The sequence below is a fragment of the Penicillium canariense genome (genome assembly GCF_028826845.1).
Source record: "Penicillium canariense strain IBT 26290 chromosome Unknown utg000001l_segment0_segment0, whole genome shotgun sequence".
NCBI classification, from domain to species: Eukaryota; Fungi; Ascomycota; class Eurotiomycetes; order Eurotiales; family Aspergillaceae; genus Penicillium; species Penicillium canariense.
In genome coordinates, this window is record NW_026622728.1 from 8872471 (window position 1) to 8897697 (window position 25227).

At 50.8% G+C, this 25227-nt stretch overlaps 8 protein-coding genes across 8 annotated transcripts; 4 read left to right on the top strand and 4 right to left on the bottom strand.

The window, feature by feature from the left end:
* Positions 1–1275: 1275 nt before the first annotated feature.
* On the bottom strand, positions 1276–2437 carry N7482_003078 (elongation of very long chain fatty acids protein; the record flags this gene model as incomplete). Its single annotated transcript, XM_056685203.1, has 3 exons — positions 1276–1622; positions 1681–1963; positions 2030–2437. The coding sequence occupies 3 exons, from the start codon at positions 2435–2437 to the stop codon at positions 1276–1278; spliced, it is 1038 nt and encodes a 345-aa protein (XP_056548809.1).
* Positions 2438–3911: 1474 nt separating this feature from the next.
* Positions 3912–5794, bottom strand: N7482_003079 (FAD binding domain protein; the record flags this gene model as incomplete). Its single annotated transcript, XM_056685204.1, has 4 exons — positions 3912–4085; positions 4146–5214; positions 5273–5473; positions 5529–5794. Coding segments are annotated over 4 exons (1710 nt in total), but the record flags the coding sequence as incomplete, so codon positions are not given.
* A 2812-nt stretch (positions 5795–8606) lies between these two features.
* Positions 8607–9448, top strand: N7482_003080 (cytochrome c oxidase subunit VI; the record flags this gene model as incomplete). The annotated part of the gene is made up of 4 exons (XM_056685205.1): positions 8607–8797; positions 8962–9007; positions 9143–9260; positions 9330–9448. 4 exons carry the CDS (start codon positions 8607–8609, stop codon positions 9446–9448), a joined length of 474 nt encoding a protein of 157 aa, XP_056548811.1.
* Positions 9449–10252: 804 nt separating this feature from the next.
* On the bottom strand, positions 10253–11650 carry N7482_003081 (glycosyltransferase family 15 protein; the record flags this gene model as incomplete). The annotated part of the gene is made up of 4 exons (XM_056685206.1): positions 10253–10409; positions 10465–11083; positions 11179–11442; positions 11509–11650. 4 exons carry the CDS (start codon positions 11648–11650, stop codon positions 10253–10255), a joined length of 1182 nt encoding a protein of 393 aa, XP_056548812.1.
* Positions 11651–11841: 191 nt separating this feature from the next.
* N7482_003082 (uncharacterized protein) lies at positions 11842–14546 on the top strand (the record flags this gene model as incomplete). The annotated part of the gene is made up of 2 exons (XM_056685207.1): positions 11842–11916; positions 11982–14546. 2 exons carry the CDS (start codon positions 11842–11844, stop codon positions 14544–14546), a joined length of 2640 nt encoding a protein of 879 aa, XP_056548813.1.
* Positions 14547–14923: 377 nt separating this feature from the next.
* On the bottom strand, positions 14924–19006 carry N7482_003083 (phosphoribosylformylglycinamidine synthase; the record flags this gene model as incomplete). The annotated part of the gene is made up of 1 exon (XM_056685208.1): positions 14924–19006. One exon carries the CDS (start codon positions 19004–19006, stop codon positions 14924–14926), a length of 4083 nt encoding a protein of 1360 aa, XP_056548814.1.
* Positions 19007–20446: 1440 nt separating this feature from the next.
* N7482_003084 (uncharacterized protein) lies at positions 20447–21838 on the top strand (the record flags this gene model as incomplete). Its single annotated transcript, XM_056685209.1, has 1 exon — positions 20447–21838. One exon carries the CDS (start codon positions 20447–20449, stop codon positions 21836–21838), a length of 1392 nt encoding a protein of 463 aa, XP_056548815.1.
* A 1340-nt stretch (positions 21839–23178) lies between these two features.
* Positions 23179–24914, top strand: N7482_003085 (MFS transporter; the record flags this gene model as incomplete). Its single annotated transcript, XM_056685210.1, has 3 exons — positions 23179–23608; positions 23669–24604; positions 24658–24914. The coding sequence occupies 3 exons, from the start codon at positions 23179–23181 to the stop codon at positions 24912–24914; spliced, it is 1623 nt and encodes a 540-aa protein (XP_056548816.1).
* Positions 24915–25227: the final 313 nt, after the last annotated feature.

The window sequence follows — 25227 nt, forward strand, 5'->3', positions numbered from 1 at the left end:
CCTCCGAGCCAGCCATCAGCCATCAGCCATCTTGGGAACGGAGGCGGCTGCAGGGAGCTCACTCCTCAATGCGGTCTGTTCGGCGAGCAAACCCGTTTGTTAATCGCCCTGCTCGGCTCCAGCGCACACCAGGGCGCGGATAATGACGATCGACCCTCAATGATATGCCATCTCGCGACCTGTCACTTTCGTGGCGTGGTTTGGGCCCCGTTGCACAAGCCATCTGCACGGATCGACACCCACGTCAGTACCTGCATGGCGATACGGTCCACTGGTGTGATGCTGCACATTGAGCCCGAAAGGAACATCTGGTTGTCCCCTCAACGTCGGGGTGTTGGTTGTGGTGCTGTTGGACGAAGATCTCTCCGAGAAGCTGCCCGCCGAATGCCCCAGAGAGGGTCCTGCGTTGACGGATCTCGTGTCCAGCGCGACGTGTCTACTATTGTCCGGTGCAGGATCTCCTGGCAGTTGCTGCAGGAAACTACCGAGGCCGCATGCAAGTCGACATACGAAAGTAGTCTCTCGCAACAACGCTGACCGGAGGCATGCAACGCGTTCGTCGTTATTGCGTGTTGCTCTGACGAACTCGGCTGTTGCCTGCTCTTGCAGGACAGCACACCATACGGCACTCAATGAAGAACGCTACAGAGAAGGTGGGCTTGATCAAACTAGTCTCGCAAGATTGATTACATTTGACATGATATGTGAACTTGACATCTATAATATAAGTACGTAACTAACCGATAAAAAAGGATGCAATTGAAAAAAGGGCCTGCCGCCAGCAGACAGCGGGGTGATAACGACAAACATGAACAGAAGAAGAATAGAGGACATTATAGAATACAACCGACAGCCCCCTCCCCGATGAAAAGATAAGAAAAGGGGGGGGAGAAATGCCTTTCGTCCGCTGCTGGCGTCGCCATTTCGGCATCACCGTTTTTCCTCACAAACCGGCCCCTACCACATCGATCATCAGGCCCTACTGTTAGACCTGGCCTCATGAAAAGGTCATTCATTAAAACAAGTATAAAGTGAATCACCAGCAAGCAGCCAATCCACTTCCGGACTTCTGCTCTTGCTCTTCCCACGGTCGAGTTGCAAATATGCTCGGCGAACTTTCGAAGATTCGTCATCAGAAAGATAATTTTTGTTTTCTTCTCCTTCTTGTGACACCACATTCAGGAGATCAGGATAAAATTCTTTCCTCATGCTTCGCTATTCCACAAGCACAGGGTCTCAAGAGGCACGTCGGATGCCCCTTCCAGCTAGAGCCATTTAAGCCTTGCGGGAGCGAGTGACAGGGCCGTTGGAGCGGCCAGTCGAGACAGCGGAGCCATTGGAGCCCTTGGCGCTGCCGTTGGACTGGGCGCCAGCAGGGGAAGGGACCTCGAAGTTCTTCATGTCGATAAGGGACGTCTTGCCAGTGTTGCGACGAGGACGGCCGACCTTGACGGCCTTGTTGTAGGTGGCGATGTAGAAGGAGATGAAGAGCAGAAGGTATGAGGTGATGATTCCGATACCAGCGAAAGCAGCGAACTCCTCACCGGCGCACTGGCCCATGTTGGGAACCCAGGGGAAGTAGGTGGAGGTGAAGTAGGTGTAGGAGGCGAAGTAGATGAAGCCTGCAGGATGCACTGATGAGTATCTTGTTTCGCACGGGCACTGTAGCGGAGAACTTACCGAGGTCAATGACGAACTGCACAATCTGCAGCATAGTGATATACTTCTTCCACCAGATCCGGATACCGCGGGCACTCTGGAAGTAGTACCAGTACATCACCACGTGGACCAACAGGTTGATGGTGATGGGCACCCATTGCACGGCAGTCAGACCAATCAGCTGGGTGTAGCACAGCAAGGCAGTGGCACCATGGTGGTAGGTGTGGAGGAAGGTCAAAGGCTTCTTCTTGAGGACGAGGAAGACAGTGTCCAGGAGCTCGACGTATTTGTTAATGTAGTTGAGCTAGGTCGAAGGACAGGTTAGTCGCGCCAATTGTTAATCAGTTGTGTCGATTGCTCCAAAACTTACGTAGTAGAGGATGATGAGGGGCTGAGTCCATCCACCGCGGTGGTCGCAAATGGTGTGGAAGACACCGTGGCGGACAAGGGTGGGCAGGAGCTGCTCTACAAACAGGGCCAGCAGGATGGCGCTGATGGCGGTCAGGAGGAAATTGTGGATCATGAACAAAGTGTTCAACTTGAGTGCGGAGAAGTTCTTCATGACCTCACGACCACCGAAGATGATGATGTAGTAGGTGACCAGCATGGTCGCGGTCTCCTTGAAGGTGGACAGAGGGGTCACACCCTCGACGAACTGGAATTCGCTGGCGGGGTATCCCATGACCTGCTCGTACGCCTTGTCGAAGATAGGCCACAGATGGACGCCAAAGGGCCGATCCAGGGTTGGGAGGGGCACATTCTGAAGAAAGTCGGCCATGGTGTCCGGGGAGTTGTCCAACAAGACGAGGTGCGTCAATCGAAGTCGCGAAACGAAGAAAAAACCCCGGGGGCAAGCAACGGCAGCGGTGATCTCAGGCCAAAGGTCGCAGTCCACGAACAGGCACAGAGCCAAGAAAAAGAGAAGGACTTGGAAGGAATTGAAAGGACCGACGTTGGAGGAGGAGGAAAAGGGAGGAAGAACACCGTTACTTTTTGCGTCCGGCGCGTCCGCTGATCACCCGATCCGGCCTAGCGCAGGTGTAAAAGGGGGAAAAACCACCAGCCGGGGTTTCCGAGTGTTTGTCCGTGAGATTGGATGATAACACTGATATTCTGTATAGGCGATAATGCTTCAATGGATGTATCCTTGTGGTAATGCTTTTGGGTTTTGTGTGACTAGTTAATCCTGCTTCATTGCTTCATAGGGTCTCACTGAGGTTGGTGTTGGGAGGCCGTTTTCGGGGTACCCGCCACACTTTTCACATGCGCACGGTCAAAGTCAGCCCAAATGGCTAGGGCCAACTAGAAGTAAACACAACACGGCTGCCGCAGCCCTAAGCCTAGGCACGATAGTAGTGCTCGCAATACGTTTCAGATTGCCAGGTAAGCATCGGCCTTGCGAAACCCAGCATCTTCGTAGTGTCGAGTTAGAAATCCCCCGGTCCCCTCCTCCCCTGGGGTGATTGGGTTGCAGTGGATGCCACGCGGCTGGGAACCTGTGCGATCCACACTATTGTGATGATTCGAGTAGTCGAGGCTGGGCTCCCATCCTAGCCAGGCTGTACGCTAGGGCTGGACTATGGGAATGCATAGTCAATAGTATTGCGATAATCTCCACTGTAATTGAAGACCGGCTTCCCTGGTTAGTAGGGTGCAAATAACGTGGAAAGCCGCTGGTAGTTAGTCACCCCTGAGCTACTCACCCGTATACACAAACAAACAAACGGGCTAGCGTCGGTAGTATGGACATTTATTCTGGAACTCAGAACCCTTAACTATGCCACACTAGAGCCTACTGTTAAAGAAATCAACAGATGATAAGCTTCTCGAAGTATGGAGTGTATTTAGTCCTTGCTATCTCGGTGCCGGTAGATCCGGGGCGTGGCCTAGTACCAATAAGGGCCCTTGAACATACGGTGGATAGTGAAGGCGACAGTGGATAGATTGAGAGAAAATAGTAATAAAGTAGGTATGGAGTTCAAAATCAGCTCTCTTTGGCTCTAAACAAGCATACGCTCCATATACGACTCAATTAATAACCATATGAAATCTGAATTACTTCATGTTCCGTCTCACTGACCTTCTTGCTCCGCAAAATCTGGATAACAAGGGGACAAGAAAAATAGCGAAAATCCTTTTTCGTTTCTCAGGCATGCCTGTATTATTCACATTTCTTTGCTCATTCATCGGCATACGCCCTGGAGAGAAGATAACAGGGACTTGGAGTTTGTACATGTCCGCTACTACTCACGAAGGGTAGCCGAACGACACATTCGTCCACTTTCCGAGACGGTCCACTCATCAGAGCCAACGGCAGTCAACCCATAGAAGAGATCGAAAGGATCGTACTTGGCCTTGATTGTGCGCAGAATCTCGTAGTTCTTGCCATAGAAAGCAGTCTTGAAGTCAAGCTGGCGGAAATCGGCCTAAGGATAAATGGGTCAGCATCTATCAGAGTACGTTAATAAATTCGTAGATGTGAATACCTCGTTGAGATAAGCGCCAGATTCAGGGGCTAATTTTCTCAGGCTAGGAACCAACACATTGGTCATCAATTCCCGCTTCGCACGCATTTTCTTTGGCTCGTCAAACTCCCAGTCGGTAGATATAATCGCGTGGGCAATCGCATTGCGCCAGGCAGGGTTCACAGCGTTATAAACATCGCCAGTGACTTCCTTTGACACCTTAACAGCTACAGTGGTGAATGTAGCACCGTAGGAAAGAGCAGTCCGAACAGAATTTGTCAGTTGATGGTTGATGCTAGCTTTCTCGACGGTCGACCGGGGAAGAAGCCAGCTACCATACTGGGAGACTCCAACCTCAACAAGTGGCATCTGAGCATTGTATTGGTCCATATAAGATTCAAAATCTTCCGCCTGATAAGTATACTGGATGCCCAGCTTGTCCAGACCATCAAGAACTGGCTGGATAAGGCTCTTAAGCTTCTTCAGAGGGACACCGGGTCCAGTCATAGGGGAAATAGAGAAGGAGCTGTTAGTAATGAAGTTCAGACTCATAACACCCTCGTCCACGATATAAGGCAACTGAGCGTTGTAGAGCTCCACGGCTTTGAAAAAGTCATCATCAGAAACACCTGTGGTTGTGAAGGTAAGGTTCAAACCAGATACCTGGCTATCGGGGTGAGCCTTGGAGGTCATAGACCAAACCACACCGTAGGTACCACCACCACCACCAGTCAGTGCCCAGTATAGATCAGTATTCTGCTTACGGTTCGCGACGAGAAATCTGCCGGTACCATCAATAACCTCCCACTCGAGGACCTGATCCGCACCCAAGCCATACTTCGAAGATAGGGAAGAATGACCACCTCCTTGACTATATCCCCCTGCAAGACCGACAGTAGGGCACTCTCCCCCCACCATTCGAAGCCCCTGCGTGTGTGCTGCATTATAGGCTTCCATTCCCTGGACACCAGAGCCGAGCTTTGCGGCTTTTCCGGTATAGAATTCGTCGTTCCAGTCCTTAATCTCGATATCCTTGAGATGGTGTGTCCAGACTGAAAGAGCACCTGCACCCGTTGATTTACCGTTATAGCTAAGATACATTAGTTGAAATCGGATCGAGGATATTTTGGAGCTAAAGGCGATAGTACTCATGGCCGGTGTTACGGATAATGAAACGGATATTGTGGGTAGTCGCAAACCTCAATGTCTTGGCCACGTGAGCGGGCGTAGAGACATTGACTGCATATCGGACGAAGTTGCCAAGGGTGCATGGCTTGGAAACGGGATGGTATGGATCGCATGTTCCATTTGTGAAGAATGGAGCCATGAAAGAAGAGGAGGATTGGTAACTGGTACTTGTTAAAATTCCACTTCATCGAGCACAAACTCAATGCAACAACTTACTGCTCCTCTGGCAATAGCCAGCCATCCTTCAAAACCTCACATTTCTTTTCATTGTATTCGGGAGTGTGGCAGGGAGTTGCGAGAGGCACCGTGGCCACAAGACGTCCATCAACAGACTGGTTGAAAGCATTCCAAGTCGAAAGCGAGGGCCAGCAGTCATCCCCAGGGAAACATCGGCAAGATGAATTTCTGGACGCCTCGATTGAAGGGACAATGGCAGCAAGACCAAGGAGAACTCCCAACTTCAGGGTGATTAAAGACAGCATTGAGAGTTGCAGTCTTGTCTAGAAATTCTTTGCCAGGCGTTGAGGTCAAATGTCCACTGCCGAAGAACCGCCGCTTTTTCGGTATTTATGGCTCGGTCTTTGATCATTCCGAGCTGACACTCGTGCTCTGTGCAGCTACTTTCGCTAATGCACGAGGCGCACTGGCGTGAATTTTGTACTGTCCCGGCTTTCTCTATTGAGATGATGATCGTCTGGTGTGAAACCTTCCGCCCCACGCAGGACGTGTCCTCGGCCGTTCACGGCATTAAACTAATGCGGAGTACACCGCGACTCTTCGCCCACTGATTGCCAGGTATCATGAGAACAGCAATAGTCTAATTGCCTTTCAAAATTCTAGGTAAAAATCAAGCCTGAAGAGCGTCTTTCCCGAAAATGATACCCCCAGGCGTGCTGCACCGGTCAAGCGATTAACATAATTTTCAATTGAGCTGGCCACACCAAAACACCATAAGAAGTGCCAAATTTACCCCTCAATGTTTCAACAGTTAGGTATGACTTGGATTAACACTAGAGTTTACAACTAATCTATTGAAAGTATAAGAAAGACCATACATCCCTTTGACGCCATTGTCAACGCTATGTTATCTAGTTACCATTAATCACACTTCATTCTAGACTATGAGATTAGAAATCTATATTCTTCAGTTATTTATCTAAGCTATGATCCCAGAATCCTCTGATACATTAGAAACCCATTTGAAATACTATACTTCTATAGTATTTTTGTACAACTTAGTTTTTGAGAAGCAAACTTGTAATTTTATCGCAAAATAATATGTTGTTTGGGGGTGGCCAGCTCCCTTCCGTGGCAAGCTCGCTTGTCATTTTCATTCCAAATATAAACTTGTTCAGCGGCGGTAACCTTACTGTTCAACATCATGGAGACCACTTTTTAAGAGATGTTGCCGACAGCTCGGAAGCGATTATTTCCGTCCACTCGCGTCAAAATTAAAGGCAAATGAGTCACACTGGGTCGGTTCTTGGATTATTCGGACGGATCTGCTCTTGTTTTTCTTCCTGTTCTCCTCGTGTTGGGCGGACAAATGCCGCGAGTCCAAAAAAGTTCGGACTTCTCATTATGTTGACACTTGGTTGCGCGAGTGACTCATTACCCTACTTGCTGCTCACAGTTCTCGGACGGACCTACAGTGTCTAAATCATCCGTTGCAGTACATTCATTACAAGCATTTTGCGACTCACAACCTTAATTCCATCCCTTAACACAATTGATGTTACACACGCAATTGCGCCGCCACAACAATGGACGTAAGATTCTCTCCTTCCTGCTATAACGGCCACAAAGCTCATGAACCTGTATTTATGTTGAAGCGAACCTTATCATTGTTTTCTGTCTGCCATTCCTCCCCACAGTTTATACGACGCTATTCACCCGCTTGGATTGGCGAAGCGAATCGCACCGGCTGACTCTACTTCAGGGACTATAGTTCAAGTACCACCTCACACAGCCGTCGCAAGCAGGGCCCCCGTCGTCTACAGAATGGCATTGCACTTGCTGAGAATGCTAAAAACACCCACAGTCAATCTCATACTATCAAAGAGGTGGCGTGTGACAGAAGAACGACTGGACGCGGAGTGTCACCAGTGTTAGGCCATCTCATCGAGTTGAGCATCGTTTCAGGGGTAGAGAAATTTGGACCGAAACTATTGTTGATCAGCGATCAGGATATGAAAGCCTTTATCGACGAAATAACCGAACTATCTTCTCAAACCCTGTCCAATTTGCATTCAACCACCAGTCTACAGGATCATACCAGAAATATCTACAGTTATGGCAGAAGACAAAAGAGAAATACAATGCCAAAACCATCAGCTAACAATTATAATGTACAGGCCTTTTTTACCTTCTGGCTGTCTCTCATCTTCCATCTTTTAACATCCTTATTCTTTTGACACGATAATTGAGACAATTCAAAAAAGGATTTGCCTGTGCCAGGTAGCGTGTTGCAATCTATCGAGGCTCTCGTATCTATGACCAAGTTAACAGATCGAATTGATTACGTAATAACCGCTGTTAATCTCTCCGAGACGTGCTCAGATCTACTTAAAGAGCAAAAAGCGGCGAGCGTGTGAGCGCAAGTTCGGAGAGGAAAGGCAGAACATGGCGGCGGTCATCCGGTACCTACGGAGTATGTACTGTAGGTCAGTTTTGCATGCGAAACTATGCAGGTCACTGTGACAACTTACAACCCTCGTAAGTAGAAAATCCAATCAGATCAATTGAGTGCTATTGCAACTTTAGAAATAATTATTCGCATCAGGTTATTATACCAGCCAGTCAAGTTTGATTCTGCCAAAATCAAAGAATTATTGCGGCGACTTCTTTGCATGAATACATATATATCAGCCTTAACCTCATGGATGCCCAATTTCATGCTCACAGGCCTGGAATAACTAACCATACCTACTTGATACACCTGCTGCCAAGAGTCCAATTTGTGAGACTCAGAATATCTGGGTATTGGATATCCCAGTGCTGCCGACTGGCAGGATGATAGTCCATTGTTAATTCCAATCAATTGTATACGTCCTCTCTCGGTGATGACACCCACTCTCGGGATGACGGCCACATCCTCAGCCAATCAGCGAGCAGATAAACCAAGCCGCCCCGAATACATCGGGTGACTAAGGGTTTTGGCCTTAGGCCGTGACACCACACCACCCGCAAAATCCAGCCGGCTAACACGACACTTCCCTTCTCCCTGCCCTGTCTCCATCCACTCTCTCCTCACCACACGCCCTCCATTGACCCGGCTCAGCACTCCGCTCCGACATGTCGCCTCTGTCTATCTTCCGCATCGCGACGCGCGCCGTCCGCCCTGCCAGCTTCGTCCGAGCTCCGATCGTCCGCTCCCGTGTGCAGACCCCGGTGACTCTCGCTGCTGCCCGCGCCGCCAACTTCGGCACCACCTCTAAGCTCCTCTCCGGCCACGAGGATGAGACATACGAGGAGTTCTCTGCTAGGTACGATTGAGGTTGCGACCCATTGGCTCCGGAAGTGGGAGGAAGAGGTGGAGGGCTCGGGCCTCTGCGCTGGTCCGCGCTGGCAGGCGTTGGCCGGGTCCTCCATTGATGCTTTCGGAGGTCATTTTGGTACTGGCTGTGCTGACTGTGTGTCTCAATTGCAGATTTGAGAAGGAGTTTGACGGTGTGCAGGATGTTTTCGAGCTCCAGGTAAGATCCACTTGCATTGGGCATCTCCCGGGAATTGACGGGCCCCCTCATGCGATATGACCGGTTGGTCAATCTTAATATCGGCATCATTTTCATGTCCACGGTAACACCGCTGACTATCCCCTTCCCATCCAGCGCAACCTGAACAACTGCTTCGCCTACGATCTCGTCCCCTCCGTCGAGGTCCTCACCGCGGCCCTGAAGGCTGCCCGCCGTGTCAACGATTTCCCCACGGCCGTCCGTGTTTTCGAGGGTATGCGCAATCATCATATCACCACACTACAAAATACCATTGAGCTCAGCACTAACACATCACGTACAGGCATCAAGGCCAAGGTTGAGAGCCAGGACCAGTACAAACAATACCTCGAGCAGCTTGAGGGTCTGCGCCAGGAGCTGGGTGTCGCTCTCCGGGAAGAGCTGTACCCCCAGGAGGAGTAAATTAGCGTCCCTTATGTTGTTTCCACCCTTCCACCTCACATCAATTTTCTCTCTCCTCCAGTTGTTTACCCACCACCCCCCATGTCAGACACCGTGGGTCGATCGCGCAGTTACTGTTGGCCAGTGTGCTCAGATCGGGTAGAAGAGAAAGCTGTATACATATTTAGAGATCTCCTGTGTTGTTAGTGCTACCATTGTTTGGAAAAGGTTCTGCTGTGCCTTGGTTGGTGCTTAATCTATCTTCCATCTCTTGTTCAGCGGTTGCACATCAGTATCCACCCCACCGTGTTGGACATGCGATTGCTCTGCCTGAGTTTTTATTTAGCCAAGATAAAAGACGCATAAGCATGTATCCTTAATATCGGGGTCATTCTGTATGTCCTGTTTCTAAGCAAATATCATACAAGGTGACCTGCCACGACCTAGCGACACACGTAGGAATATCATCGACGAGATCAGAAGAAAATAAACGACCCAAGAAATTGGCAATGTGCGATCAAGTATAAGTACAGAGAAGACTAGACCTGCCGAGGCTCGCTATATCGAACACCAGCCCCACGGTCAGGAACGTATTTTATGGAAATAGCCAAAAAAAGACGAGAGAGTAAACCAGCGAAGAAAGAAGAGAAGAAGACCACAGAATATCATCAATAGGTATGAGTCCGCTCAAACGCCAGGTACCAAACCACACCGAGGTGTCGGGAATATACTCATCGGGTATGCAGGAAGATGGGGATGCAAAGGTATCGAGGTTTCGTGAAATGACAGCAACTGGACGTGGATGCGCTGCCACATTCTTATCACTCAGTGCGTGCCGACATACTTGAAGTACGTCGGGCGGCAGTCTTCCTTGGCAAGGATATCCGCGCCGGCGTAGAATTGGCCGGGAGTGCAGCCGGAACACTTGGGCGAGTTGGGGCAGTTGTAGTAGGGGATATGGTTGTATCCAATGTCGCGGAACCTAGGCAAGGATTGTGAGCGGGGATGGCTTATTTTGGGATAAGAGAGAAACTTACCAGTGCACATTAGCGGCGTTCGCGAACAGACCCACGCCGAGCGAGTGGACCGGCGCATCGCCCCAGCGCTCGTAGAAGAAGCCACCAGCTCGATCCAGGTGTTGGAAGTAGGCCTCGTACATGTCACCACGGAAGAAGTCCAGGTCACCGATCTCGAAGTTGGACCAGAAGTGGCAGGTGGAGTATCCATTGGCACCCTGGGTGTGCTCGGGGCGCGCTTGATCATCCACAATCCACTCCCACATGTTGTTGTCGCTCAAGTACGAGGGGTTCGCTGCCAGGAATTTGCGCGTCTCAGGCCAGAGGGTCTTGATGGTCTGTGGTGCGTCATAGAGGTTGATGGTGAAACCGTAGGTCTTGTTGTTGTCCTCCATGTAGCGGAAGACATCGTAGTCAACGTTGCAGAAGAATTGGACCTTAGGCTCGATACGCCAGTAGTAACGGTACTTCTCGAGGGCCGGGTGCTTGTAGAACATGCCACTGTTCCAGCGGCACATCTGGTGGTAGGAGATTTTGGAAGCGTACTGGATGTTCTCCTCCTCTAGGAGCTGGGCGGATTCGCGGAAGAGATCCATGCTGATCCAGCTGGGGACGTCCCAGTGTTCCTTGGGCACCAACTCTGCAACGCGCTGCTGTTAGCGATAGGAGTTCCTTCCCCTGAGTCGAGCATCACTCAAAGAAGATCAATCGATCAATTGATCAGGAAAGCCATACCATATTGAATCTTGGACTTGGTGACAGCCTGCGTCTTCTGCTTGAATTCCTCGGAGAAAGGCTTATCATTGAAGAAGATGTAGGGGTAGTTGAACTTGTTGTTCCATGTGCGCTCGAGATCCCGCATTGTGTTGATCAGCTCATACATTTCCTCATTTCGGACGAGCGAGATGAGGGCGGCATTGGTGCGGGCCGAGTTCTCGCTGTCGGGGGAGTAATCGTGATCATCCGCTCGCCATAGATTACCTGCTGGTTCACCCGTGGCTGTTGTGCGCAGTCAGTACCTATTTTGGGGGCGGATCGCGAAGAATCGCGGAAGTGGCAACGCACGATCTAGTAGGGGATCCCGGGTCATGCCGTGGGCCAGCTTAGAGGAGGGTTTATCGGAGCCCTGGTGCAACTGGAAGATCAGGAAAAGAGTGAGCAGGATGCATGCTGCACCCAGCATGCGAATTGGACGTGCGATCGCCATGGTGAATGCGAGTGAAGGAGTGAAAGGGGTCAAGTGTTCAGAAGGGCTAGAAGCGCCCTCCGTTCAGCCCGCCGCCTTTGCCCGTTACGGATTAGCGCCATTGCGCGTCCAGTTGGCTTCCGCGCGGCGTCTCCATCTTGATGTATTCGACACCCCCACAGATATATTGCGCTGGGGCATTGGCAAACACTATGGTGCTGGCAGCCTTGGGCTCGGCCATCGACGAGCTAATAACCACGGTTGCCAAGCTCACACCAGAGCAGAAGGTAATACCAGGTTTCTTTCCGTTGTGTTGTTTCGTTGGAATTCCAAAACTGATCCCGCCATGTAGCAGTCCCCACGCGTCCAGAGCCTCAAGCGCCGCGTAGAAGCAGCGTTACGACCGGGCACACATGGTCGGATCAACCAATTTGCAGTGGCCCGCCAGCTAGAAGGTCTGCAGGAGAAATTCCAAGTCCTTGACCGAGAAGAGCTGGCGGTTGCTCTCCGCAGTCGCCTCGCGGAGCTAGAGGGCTACCCAAATGCATGGCATCCCGAGATTCTGAGCTTGCTGGTGCAACTCTCGGATCGCCCAGCTCAGCTGTCGAAGATTGATCGACTGGAGACGCCAGTCAATTCGAACCTGGCCGGAGACGAGTCGCTGTCATGTGCCGAGCTCGATCTTCATGGGGCCGCCTTCAGCGATCAAGACATTTGGGACCCGGTCGACTTTGGTCCCGGATCCTCGGACGATGATATCTCTTCTGTCACCAGCGGTGTTTCTATCCCTCGAGTTAAGCCTCAGACACCATCTACCCCGGAACAGGAATACGTTATTCCCGATGACGTATTCGTGTCAGGCGAAGAGGAAAAGCTCATCGCCTCCCTGGAGAAGGCTCAATTCTGGAAACCTGAGAATCATCCTCATATCCCTCGAGGGAAAGAGGAAGCCTCTTGTGTCATCAGCGAATTGCAATTGACCAGAGAGACAATCTTCATGCTCCAAGGCCTACCCACATCGATCTTCTGGCGTCTCGATAACTGCATCGAAATTGACCGCCGCTATACGCTTGCGCATGCATCCCATACAGCTCTCTCATCACTGTTGAAATATTTCACTGAGGTTGGCACGAATATTGACACCCTGCGACGATTCAGCGGATCCCCGCAAAGCATTCCCTATATGCAGACATTCTGCCGAGGCATCGAAGAGCGTCTTCGCGAGTTCGATGGGTTTCTCTCGCAAATACAGTGCAACTATCTTTCTGCTGGCTCGATCATCAGTTTACTCCAGTTAATGGACGACGTTCGTCAGCGTTCTCATCATTTAGTGCTACTATCTGACCTAATTTACAAATTGGAGCCCCACTCGACTGATCAACCAATGCGCTGCCTCAACTTATTATACAACTCGGTATGTATGATGGAAGCTCTTGGCGATGAAAGTGCATCGAGAGCGCTCGGAAAGCTGTTCTGCACATGCTTCAAAACCTATACCCGATCGATCCAGCTCTGGATGGAAACCGGGCAAGTCGATCCTTTTGACACTGCATTTTTCGTGAAGCTGAACAGCGAAAATGGTGATCTGCGAAGACTCTGGCATGACTGGTACGTGCTTGACGAAGGAATCCAGCGTCAGAACATCCCACAATTTCTGGAGCCTGGCGTCCACAAGGTCTTCACCATTGGCAAGAGTATGGTCTTCTTGTGCAATCTGAATGCACTTCCAGACCGCCCTGAGACTTTCACAAGGGTTGACGCGATATTTGACGATGTCTATTCCGAATCAACATTTACCTCATCCCTTCCATTCTCTGCATTGGTGGAGTCTGCTTTCGACCGCTTGGTAGATGTCAACCACTCGGCCATCGCTGGGCTGCTACGAACCGAACTCGATGAGCAGTGTGGCCTCTGGAGATATCTTACTGTCCTACAACACGTTTATCTCGGTCAAGATCTGAGTATCCTTGGCATAATCGACGCTAAGATTTTTGAGTTGATGGACCGTGGCCGGTCTTGGGATGACAAATTCCTGCTTACCGAATTGACAAGGTCAGCATTCAGCGCAATGCCCACCATGGATTTGTCGAGACTGGTCGTGCGATCGGATGGGTCCTCTTCCAGTGATCCCCAGAATCTCACCCGAACGGTCACAGTTCTTGGGACTATCTCTATTGACTACGTCCTTCCATGGCCCATCGCGAATATTATCACGCAAGACGCCATTCACTCCTACCGACGCGTTTCGACATTTCTTATGCAGATTCGTCGCGCAAAGTATGCCATTGTCAGACAACACATGCGAGATGGATACAGCGCAGTAGCAGACGACCGAGACAGGACACTTGTTCATGGTCTCCACCACAGTCTCCTCTGGTTCCTCGATACTATCTATGCACACCTCACCTACCTAGTCATATCCACCGCAAACCAGTCTCTACACCAGGCGCTCTCCAGTGCTGACGATGTGGATGCGATAATTGCCGCACACCAGTCGTATATGTCCTCCCTGGAGGACCAGTGTTTCCTATCCGAAAATCTCTCCCCAATTCACGACGCTATTATCAACCTTTTGGATCTTTGCATCCACTTCGCAGATCTGCAGACGGTACATGCGGCGGAGGAAGGAGTGTTTGAGCAAGGCGATGCCAGCATATTGAACACTCTACGGCGAAAGAAAAATGGTGGAGATAACTCCGACTCGGATTCGGACGATAATGATGATTTCGAACATGAACAAACGTTGACTATCTCATTCCGCGACTCGCCCTATGACCGCCAGATGCAAAATGTCAAGCATCAGTTTGATCATTTGATGAGTTTTGTCGCGGATGGACTGAAGGGTGTTGCTCGCGCGGATGGTCTGCCCAGCTGGAACATCTTGGCAGACCGTTTGGAATGGAGGAAGGGCTGGTAGAAAGTTTGATTGAAAGGAGAGCTCTACATTCTATGCTTGGACGGGATGACACTTGGCTGGGCAATTTTGCACTTGATGATATCTGATACTTTTACAATATATCATCTTATCTTGAATTGAATCCAAAAAAAAAAAAAATATTAGAATCCATACATAAATCTGAATATTGTTTTGATTTTGTTATATCTAATAAGTATCTCATATAAAAGCATTGACAGTGGCTTCTAGGCCACGACATTCTTTTTTTGTCGTAATTGCTTTTCAACATAGTAGTTTCGAACCCTTCCACTCCATAGAACGAACCAAAAAATATGAAATATAGACAAGGAAAACGCGGCAAAATCTCTTCCAAAAAAAGATCGGATTACTTAGAACCCTTAACCGACCCAGCGTCTAGCGCTGAAGAAGATGCGGCCCCAAGGACCGATGTCACCCCACTCCTCGGCGTTTGGAGGCAGGTAGCTGGCGATACCGTTCATGACGGTACGCTCAGGGTGAGGCATGATGGCCAAGACACGGCCGTCGGGGCTGCGCACACCGGCGATACCCTCCGGGCTGCCGTTAGGGTTGAACGGGTATCGCATCGTCGGCTTCAGGGTGGCGTTGTCGACATAGCGGACCGGGGCGAGTCCCTCGCGGACGAAGTCGGTAGCGGTCTGGCCGGGGGTACTAGCAAACGAGGCGCGACCCTCGCCGTGGGCGACAGCAATGGGGAAGGAGGAGCCATCCATACCGTGGAAGAAGACGCTGGGGCGTGAGGGGTCGGGGTCTGAGATACGGACCATGGCGACACGACCTTCGTACTGCTCGCTGGTGTTGCGCTCGAAGCTGGGCCAATTGCGGGCACCGGGGATGAGCTCCTTGACACGCGACAGGAACTGGCAGCCGTTGCAGACACCCAGGGCGAAGGTGTCAGGACGCTCAAAGAAGCCCTGGAATTCCTTGCGAGTGTTGTCGTGCAGTAGGACGGACTTGGCCCAGCCCTGACCGGCACCCAAGACGTCACCGTAGGAGAAGCCACCGCACGCGGCGAGACCGGCGAAGCTGGCGAGTGAGACACGACCGGAGATGATGTCAGTCATGTGGACGTCGACCGCGGAGAAGCCGGCGGTGTTGAAGGCAAAGGCCATCTCGGCTTGACTGTTGACACCTTGCTCGCGCAGAATGGCGACGCGAGGCTTGTTGGAGAAGGGGGAGTATTGGGAGAGGCTGGTCATGATGGGCAGGCCGCGATCCTTTGGATCGAAGGTAGGGTTCCACGACAGACCAGGATTGGCATTGTCGAGGATGTTCTCAAATTCTTGCTCAGCGCATTCGGCGTTGTCGCGGATCTTCTGCATGTGGTAGGAGGTCTTAGACCAGATCTGCTGGAGGTTTGAACGAGTCTCGCGGTAGACTAGCGAGGCCTTGTGGTAGATAGTAAGGTTCTGCTTCTGCTTCTCAGAGACACGACCAATCTTGTGAATTAGGCCTGGAGGAGGACCGCAAGTGGCAAAGCAGGAGCGGAAATGGATCTCGTGCTCTTTGCGGACCTGGAAGACGGCACCCAGCTCCTCGTTGAAGAGTGACTCAACAACGTCCTGAGTATGGAAGGAGGAACAGATATTGTCGATCATGATCTCCACGCCACAGCGACCAGCAAACATCATCTCGGCGAGGGTAGTAAGGAGACCACCGTCCGAGCGGTCGTGATAGGCAAGGACGATACCGGCCTCCTGCAGTTGCTGGGTTGCATCGAAGAAGTCACGGAAGATGTCGACATCGCGGATATCAGGGCATTCGGTGCCGACCTCGTTGAAGACCTGAGCCAGAGCCGAACCCCCGAGGGTCTTGCGGCCGAAGGACAGATCAACAAACATGAGAACGGTCTCGCCGACATCCTCGAAACTGCGCAGAGCGGGAGTCCAGGTCTTGCGGTAGTCACCGACCGGGGCAAAGGAAGAGATGACAAGCGACATGGGAGCAGTGACCTCCTTGGCCTCGTTAGTGGCCTCATCCTTCCACTTCATCTTCATGGACATGGAGTCCTTGCCGACAGGGATACTGATACCAAGCTTGGGGCACAAGTCAAGACCAATGGCCTCAACGGCCTCGTAGATTGCAGCACCCTCGCCGGGGTGACTACTGGCGGACATCCAGTTGGCAGACAGCTTGACATGGCTAAGGCGGTCTACCAAGTCAGACGCAGCAATGTTCATGAGAGACTCGGCAACGGCCATTCGAGCCGAAGCACCCGGGGAAATTAAAGCCAGAAGAGGCTTCTCTCCCATAGCCATAGCTTCACCAGTTTTGACACCCTGAAGCAGAGAGGTGGCAGTGACCGAGACGTCAGAGACAGGGGTCTGCCACTTGCCAACCATCTGGTCACGGGCAGTAAGACCACCAACAGTACGGTCACCGATGGTGATCAAAAAGGACTTCGAGCCGACAGCAGGAAGAGACAGGACTCGGTTGATGGCCTCGCCGACCAGCTCCACCTTCGATGAGAGCGAAGGCAGATACTTGGCGAGGCTGGAATCGACAGCCGGCAGAGTCAGCTTGCGCGAGTCGACAGTCCGGGTCATACGTGGCGGCTTGCCGAACAGGACAGAGAGGGGAAGGTCAATGGGTGAAGGGTATTCCTTGGACTCCCGGTCAAGAAGAATAAGCCTCTTCTCTTCCTCGGAGGTGCCGCCTCCCCGGCCGACAACCGAGAAACCGCAACGCTCACGCTGAGCAATAGCGGTGAACTTGTTGATGCCGTCCTCACCAACAGCCAGGACGTATCGCTCCTGAGCTTCACAGCACCAGATCTGCATGGGACTCATGCTGCGGTCGGCGCTATCGACCTCGCGGAGCTCGAACTTGGCTCCCAAGCCAGAATCGTGGATCAGCTCAGGGAGGGCGTTGGAGAGACCACCGGCACCAACGTCGTGAATGAACTTGATGGGGTTGTTATCTCCCATAGCAACACAGGCGTTGATAACCTCCTGGGCTCTGCGCTGAACTTCAGCATTGCCTCTTTGGACACTGGCGAAGTCAAGATCAGCAGATCCTTCACCAGAGGTTATACTAGAGGCAGCACCACCACCAAGACCAATAAGCATGGCCGGGCCACCCAGCACAACGAGGTAAGAGCCAGGTTTAACCACATCAGGGTTCTTCAGAGCGTGCTGGGGACGGACAGTGCCAACTCCTCCAGCAATCATGATAGGCTTGTGATATCCACGGAACTCCTTCTGGCCATTGCCGACGTCAATCTCAGTGAGAAGTGTGCGGAAATAACCACCGGTGCAAGGACGGCCAAATTCGTTGTTGTAGGCAGCACTGCCGATAGGAGCTTCAAGCATAATATCCAAGCTGCTCGCAATGTGGTTCGGCCTGCCCACCTCAAGCTCCCAGGGTTGGCGCAACCCAGGGATCAGGAGATCAGAAACACAGAAGCCAGAGAGACCGGCCTTGGGGCGAGAACCGCGACCGACCGCACCCTCGTCACGGATCTCACCACCGGCTCCAGTGGCGGCACCCGGATAGGGAGAGACTGCAGTGGGGTGGTTGTGAGTCTCGACTTTGGCCAGGAAATGAACGACTTCCTTAGTGTGCATCCACTCCCCAGTGGTAGGGTCGGGGGCCCAGAATGCAGCGGGACCACCCTCCAGAACAGCAGCATTGTCACTATACGCACTGACAGTGTACTCCGGGTTCTTCTTGTGTGTATTGCGGATCATGGCAAATAGACTGTTGGGCATGGGCTTGCCATCGATAACCCACGAGGCATTGAACTGCTTGTGCCGGCAGTGCTCTGAGTTCACCTGGGCGAACATGAAGAGCTCGACATCGGTAGGGTCACGAGCAATGGCACCATTCGGACCATAAGCCTCAGCCAAGTAGTCAATCTCTGATTCATCCAATGCAAGACCCAATTCCTTGTTTGCCTCCTGGAGAACTTGCTTGGGAGACTTATCGCCACCCTGCAGGGAGATTGTCTTGAGGGGCCGAGGTGCATGCTCAGAGAACATCAGCTTCAGATCAGGCTCGTCGTTGCTGATAATCTGAGTCATCCGATCGTGAAGGATATCCATGTATCCGGCCTTGTAGTCCTCACCAGCCTTGCGGAGGCACGAGATCCTCATACCCCGCTCAATACGCTTCACAGATTGACGGAGGCCGCAGACGTGCGAGATGCCGGTAGCTTGAGAGCTCCATGGTGAAATAGTTCCGGTTCGGGGGAAGATATGGAAGGTATCGAATTGGCCGTCGTCGGAGGTGAAGGAAGGAGGGACGTCGGTGATGTCGCCGTACCGCAGCAGTTGCTCGAGAACCGCACGCTGAGACTCATCCAATGGATGGGAGGTATGCACATAGTGAATCCATTGGGCGCGGACATCTTCAATTCCCAAGCTCGCCGCAATAGCATGTCCCCGCGAGCGAGAGAACGCCACCGAGCCTGGGATGGCGAGAAAAGTATCGGTGGAAGTCATCGTGAAAATCGGATTCTCCCGATGAGTTGAATCGAAGTCAGTAAGTACCAAGCCTCCCTCGGGATAAAGGAGGTGGAAGGGCTCAGATGCCTCTCAAGTTTGACTTGAGCAAAGGATTCCCCGCGATGACTCCCTTAACTTTTTCGAAAAAATGAGTGGCCCCGCCCTAAGCCGATTGCGGCGAGCTTATCGGCGAGTCACGTGATGATTACGCTCTGGATCTACACAACTGCCAAAGTTATACCATTCGCCACTGAATTGGAATGAAGCGAGTGGAATGTAAAGACTAGTTTTGCATGCGATAACACAGGCAGCACTATTGAACTTTGTTGCGTTCTTGGGCGGCGGGGTGGTCGGGTAGAGATCAGCGCGCTATGCCGAACGGGGAGCGTCAGCCTCCCAAGGCTCTAGATTATTGCTTCTTTTGTTACGTTCTACATCTTTAACTAGCCAATTCCTCCTCCATAATTTATAGTCAAATTCTCTCCCTATCCACTGGTTACTGATTGTTTGATAAGGTTATTTTTCAAATACGGCGCGCTCCCAATTGCAGGAATACGATCTGCCTCTATGTTGGCTTGGGCGGCTCGAAGGAAGTATCATGGAGCAATCAATATTTTCGTGAAATCGGCACAGCCGCCTCTGAATAAAATGGCCATGGAAATAGCGCACATTGATGATTTTCTAGGTAAGTCAATTCTTTCCTATAGTGTCTTTGTAGGGTTTGAACGTTTGGTCAGGGAAAAGTCCATAGAAAGTAGGCCTTGCTTTCCTGCGTTATTTATGATGCATGATCAATGCATACCTATGTAGTTATAAGCTCGATCATTATCTATCCTAAATCATGACCGGATGAGTTCTGGTCGTGCTGCCCGCGAGACACGGCAATCGCGTCGACACACCTACCGAACAGAGTAAGGGGTTTTTACCCGCGGTGGGGCTTCTCTTCACACCAAGGGAAACCAGATTCGATTCAGTTGAGATCGTATACTAGTGGGCAACTGAATCGCGAAATGGGGCGTGCCTACGAACATGTGGACTCTCACAAAAATTTCAGCTAGTATTATTCCCATACCTTGTCCCGTTCGACAAACCGCACGGAGAGGAGTTTTCCAGCATCATAGGAGCGAGCTGACATTATGTGGCTCAGATTGAATCAATGACTTAGGCTGGCCGTATTCTTCCGTCCAACTATTGATTGTCCCCTGGACGATCGCGGTATTCCGACGCCTATCATGATGATCATCCAGACCCAATGGCCCATTTAGCGCGAATCTAAACACGATCCATAATCCCGGCCGCACGAATCATTTCGCTGCATATGATAATTTCCCCCCTGAATTCAATTTTAAGGATTCGATCAAAATTGTTGGGGCCGTGGTGCCAGAGTTAAAAGGAAACCCAGAAGCCGTCTAAGATGACCCAAATCAGGGGCCTGTCATGCATTTGTCACAAGGTTGGCGCCTAGCCAGTGTCATTCCGTTGGCATTTGCAGTCTCGGCAGATTCGACGACCGGCTTTAGTGCTGAGAATATTATTACTCGCGATGTCTGTATTCTTGGCGGCGGCGCTACGGGTACCTACGCAGCTGTGCAGTTGAGAGAACAGGGGCACAGTGTGGCTCTTATTGAAAAAAAGGACCGCTTGGGAGGTCATGCTGAGACACTGTACTTGGATAATGGCGAGTACGTTAACTATGGTGTGGAAGGATACTTCAACAACGATATCACAAAGAACTTTTTCGATCAACTCGACGTCAATTACGAAGCCCTTCTGCCGGGATCTATCCTGATTGAGAATGTCAATTTCAACACAGGCAAGCGAGTGCTGCCCGGCAATGGAATCTTAGGTACCGTCGCAGGTGCCGCTTTGTATCGTGCTGCGATCGAGCAATTCGACTACCTTGCCTCTGGCGCATACTATCTTCCCGACGAAGTACCCGAAGTCCTCCTCCGCCCCTTCCGCGAGTTTGTCGATACGCACGCCTTGCAGGGTGCGATGGACGTGATATTTATGTTTGCTGAGAATGTGGGCGATATACTAAATGCTCCACTGTTATATGTGATCCAAAATTTTGGTATCACGCACATCGATGCACTTCTTGAGGGTGGATACATACGACCGAAAAACGGCACGAACGAGCTCTTCAGCAAAGCAGCAAAGTATATCGACGAACAAAACATTTTCTATGGGACCACCGTTTCTCAGGTGAAGCGCAACTCTTCCGGCGTGGAGATGGTCGTTCAGATTGCCGATGGAACTCGCAAACTCATCAAGGCCAAGAAGCTGCTCGTCACCTTCCCTCCTACCCTTTCTGCTTTGAGTGGCTTCGACCTTCGCACCGAAGAATCCTCGCTCTTTTCCAAGTGGAACCACAAAAACTACTATGCCGCTGCCATTACGAACACTGGCCTTCCTGATGGCGTCAACATCGCCAACACCAACCCAGAGAACCAGCCCGGCAGTCTCCCCTTGCCCCCCTTCCAATGGCAGTTGGAGTACTCCGGTGTGCCGGGTTATTTCATGACTAAGATTGTGGCTGAGGGCAACTTCACCGCGGAAGATGCAAAGGCTCTCATTGTATCCGATCTTAAGCGCATGAATCAGACGGGCACATTCTCCACGAAGGAGCCGGAAATCGCAGCCTTTGCTTCTCATTCTCCGGAAACCCTCATTGTGTCCACAGGTGACATCAAGGATGGGTTTTATAGGAAACTGTATGCGCTACAGGGGCAGCAGAGCACATATTATACTGGGTACACTTTCTGCACCGATTACTCAACCCCACTGTGGAACTATACCGGCAGCGTGCTGGATATGATGGACTTGTAAATAACCCAAGACAGAGGACTCAAAGATATCTAATGATAATATTCCACTTGATTCACCGCTTCTAAATGGAACTTGACTCATCCATGAGACCATTTGGTGGGGGGTTTATAGCTCTGATATCATTTTAGATCTTCAACGTTCTGGCCACGGGTTTTGGTGATCCACATCAAGTTTCAGAAGTGTGTGTGTACTCCGTCTTTACTCCGACATTCTTGGGAATCGTGCAGTATAGAACTCCAGAGAATTTTTTCATCGCATGTTCGAGCTTGGCAAGTGAGTTTTTGAATTCCCGATCGGGTAAGTCAAAGCCTCAATTATCCCGAAATGGAAACAAGCTCCGAAATAGAAACAAGCTCCGAACTGGAATAGAATCACAACTTCGGATGAGGCTGAAAAGAAAGTTTCCTCGTCAGAGTATAGGCCCAAATATTTGTTATATATTGAGTCGGAACCATCACGCGGGCTTGCCACCATCCTTAAGACCTGAGGGACATTCAGCGCTATGAGGCGCTGACAAATTGAAGGTATACAATAACTTAGTTATACAATATGTAGAGCACAAGGTCATGGGCCCGTGCGGATCAAATGAGATCATTGCTTGTATTTCCCTATCAACTGGATGTATTCTTTCCCCAATGAGTGTAGTTTGACCCGCACAGCAGAGTGCCAAGCTGGAACTCGGAACGTTGCTTTAGAGTACGATTAAATTGCCTGACCACACCAGAATTAAGCCCAACCTAATCTTGTAGGTGTTTAGTGAAGTATATATTCCTGTGAAGCTGGAAGAGATCCTTGTACGGAGTAGAGATGTGGCTATGTCGTAGATCCGAACACCCCGAAACGACACACATACGGTACCTCATTGGTCTGAATACGTTCACGGCCCAAGACTTGAAGACTAAGTAATGTGGATTTCGTGCACCTCGAACTCACTAACATGGAGAATTCCCGTAAATCAAGCCTGGATGAATCTAGGTCCCGGTAAAACCCCCCCTTCTTTCGTAGCATATTTCCCTATATGGCTAGTTCATAACTCCCTTTTGGGTAATTGTGCACCAAGTGGGGCAAAGTCGCCGATATCATAGCTGCGTGGACTATACCTCCGTTCACGGTGTTGCCCCCGGAAGCTGTGGCCTGTCCTACATGCCGCATATCCTTCCCGAAACGAAGCATAGGTTCATAAGCTGGGGCCGAGTCCATGGAAATGTGATATAAGAACGTGTCATACCTCCCACTGGCGTGCATTCAGTCAAGTGTTATCCTACCTCCTGCAGTCTATTCTGTCTGGTCACACCGACACAGTGCCCCCTTTCATTGGCAGGATTAATATACCACATAGCATGGAGACCCCTTCTTCAGAACACACCCATACCAATGTTACCAGCCGGACAGCGTCGATAGGGTCCGGCCCTGGGGAGACCGGTTACCTTGACCTCCCCATCCGTGAGTTGAATGATGGTGCCGATCTTCGCGAGTATACCACCGAGACACAGAGGGGCGAAATTATCAAGCCATACAAATCAAATGTCACTGGTCAGATGGAGGACTGGAAGCTGGTTACCTTCACTATCGACGACCCCGAGAACCCAAAGAACTGGTCCAAGGCGTACAAATGGTACTGTACGATGGTCGTCGCCTTCACCTGCTTCGTTGTCGCATTTGCCAGTAGCGTTATCACAGCAGACCTGGAAGGGCCCATGAAAAGCTTTGGTGTCGCCCGTGAAGTCAGCCTTCTAGTTGTGACCGTTTTTGTCATTGGATTTGGTGTTGGTAAGTCATTATCAGATTCAATGTCACCATTGTTACGTTACTAATGATGGATGGCCCTAGGACCTATGGTCTTTGCTCCGTTATCCGAAATGGTTGGACGGCGTCCCGTATACGCAGCTACACTACTTGTTGCCGTTATATTTATCATACCCTGTGCCGTCTCCAAGAACATTGGAACTCTGATCGTCTGCCGCTTGATCGATGGCATTGCATTTAGTGCACCGATGACCCTGGTCGGAGGTACTCTGGCAGATCTGTGGAGGAGCGAAGAACGTGGTGTCCCGATGGCCGCTTTCAGTGCCGCTCCTTTCATTGGCCCTGCTATTGGCCCTCTCGCCGGTGGCTTCCTTGGAGACAACTGCGGCTGGCGATGGCTCTATTGGCTGCAGCTGATCCTTGCCTTCGTTGCCTGGGTTCTGCTTACCTTTACCGTCCCTGAGACCTATGCACCAATATTGCTGAAGAGGCGGGCTGCTAAGCTTCGCAAGAAGGAGAATGACCCCAAATACACCACCGATACCGAGCTTGATCCTCGCCCTCTGGGCCAGAAGCTGCGCATCTTCCTCTTCCGGCCCTTCCAGCTTCTGTTTCTTGAACCGATTGTCTTCTTCATTTCCATCTACATGTCAGTCCTGTACGGCTTGCTTTACATGTTCTTTGTTGCATATCCCATCGTTTACCAGGGTGGCAAGGGCTGGAGCGCCTCGATGACTGGTCTTATGTTCATTCCTCTCGCTATCGGCGTGCTCATGAGCGCTAGCTGTGCTCCCATCGTCAACAAAAACTACCTCAAAATCTCCGCGCAATGCGGTGGAAAGCCCCCGGCTGAGAAGCGTCTGATCCCCATGATGTATTCTTGCTGGCTCGTTCCCATCGGTCTTTTTATTTTCGCTTGGACCTCGTACCCTACCATTCACTGGTTCGGACCTGCAATTGGCGGATGGCCCGTTGGATTTGGATTTATCTTCCTGTACAACTCGGCTAACAACTATCTGGGTAAGCTGTTGGATCCATAATACTCAATGAACGATCACTAACTATAAATGAAGTCGATACTTATCAGCACCAAGCCGCTTCAGCCCTGGCAGCCAAGACCTTCCTCCGATCTATGTGGGGTGCATCTACCGTTCTATTCACTGAACAGATGTACGACCGTCTCGGTTTCCAGTGGGCTAGCTCTCTTCTTGCCTTCATTGCCTTGGCATGCTGCGCCATTCCTTACGTATTCTACTACAAGGGTGAGTCGATTCGTCGCTTCTCCAAGTATGCCTTCAGCGACGATGAAGAGCACGGTGTCAAAACTTGATTGAATGAACACTGTGAATACGAAGAACGATACGAGGGGGTTGATTGATGCTTCGAGACTTAATCATGCGCTTAAATTCCTCTACCTGGCAAAAAGTGCCTGTTTCTTTTTCCCTTTTGATATATCGACTAGATGTGGAAACGGGTACCTATTGTGTTGATGGTGCTTCATGGCATGGATACATATACAAACCTAATCATACATTCATATATTCATAAATTCGTATCAAGGTAGCTAATATATCAAGACAAAATAGGGCCAAATCCTAGGCAAAATAACCACTAGACCAAAAATGCACTAAAGGCAAAATTCT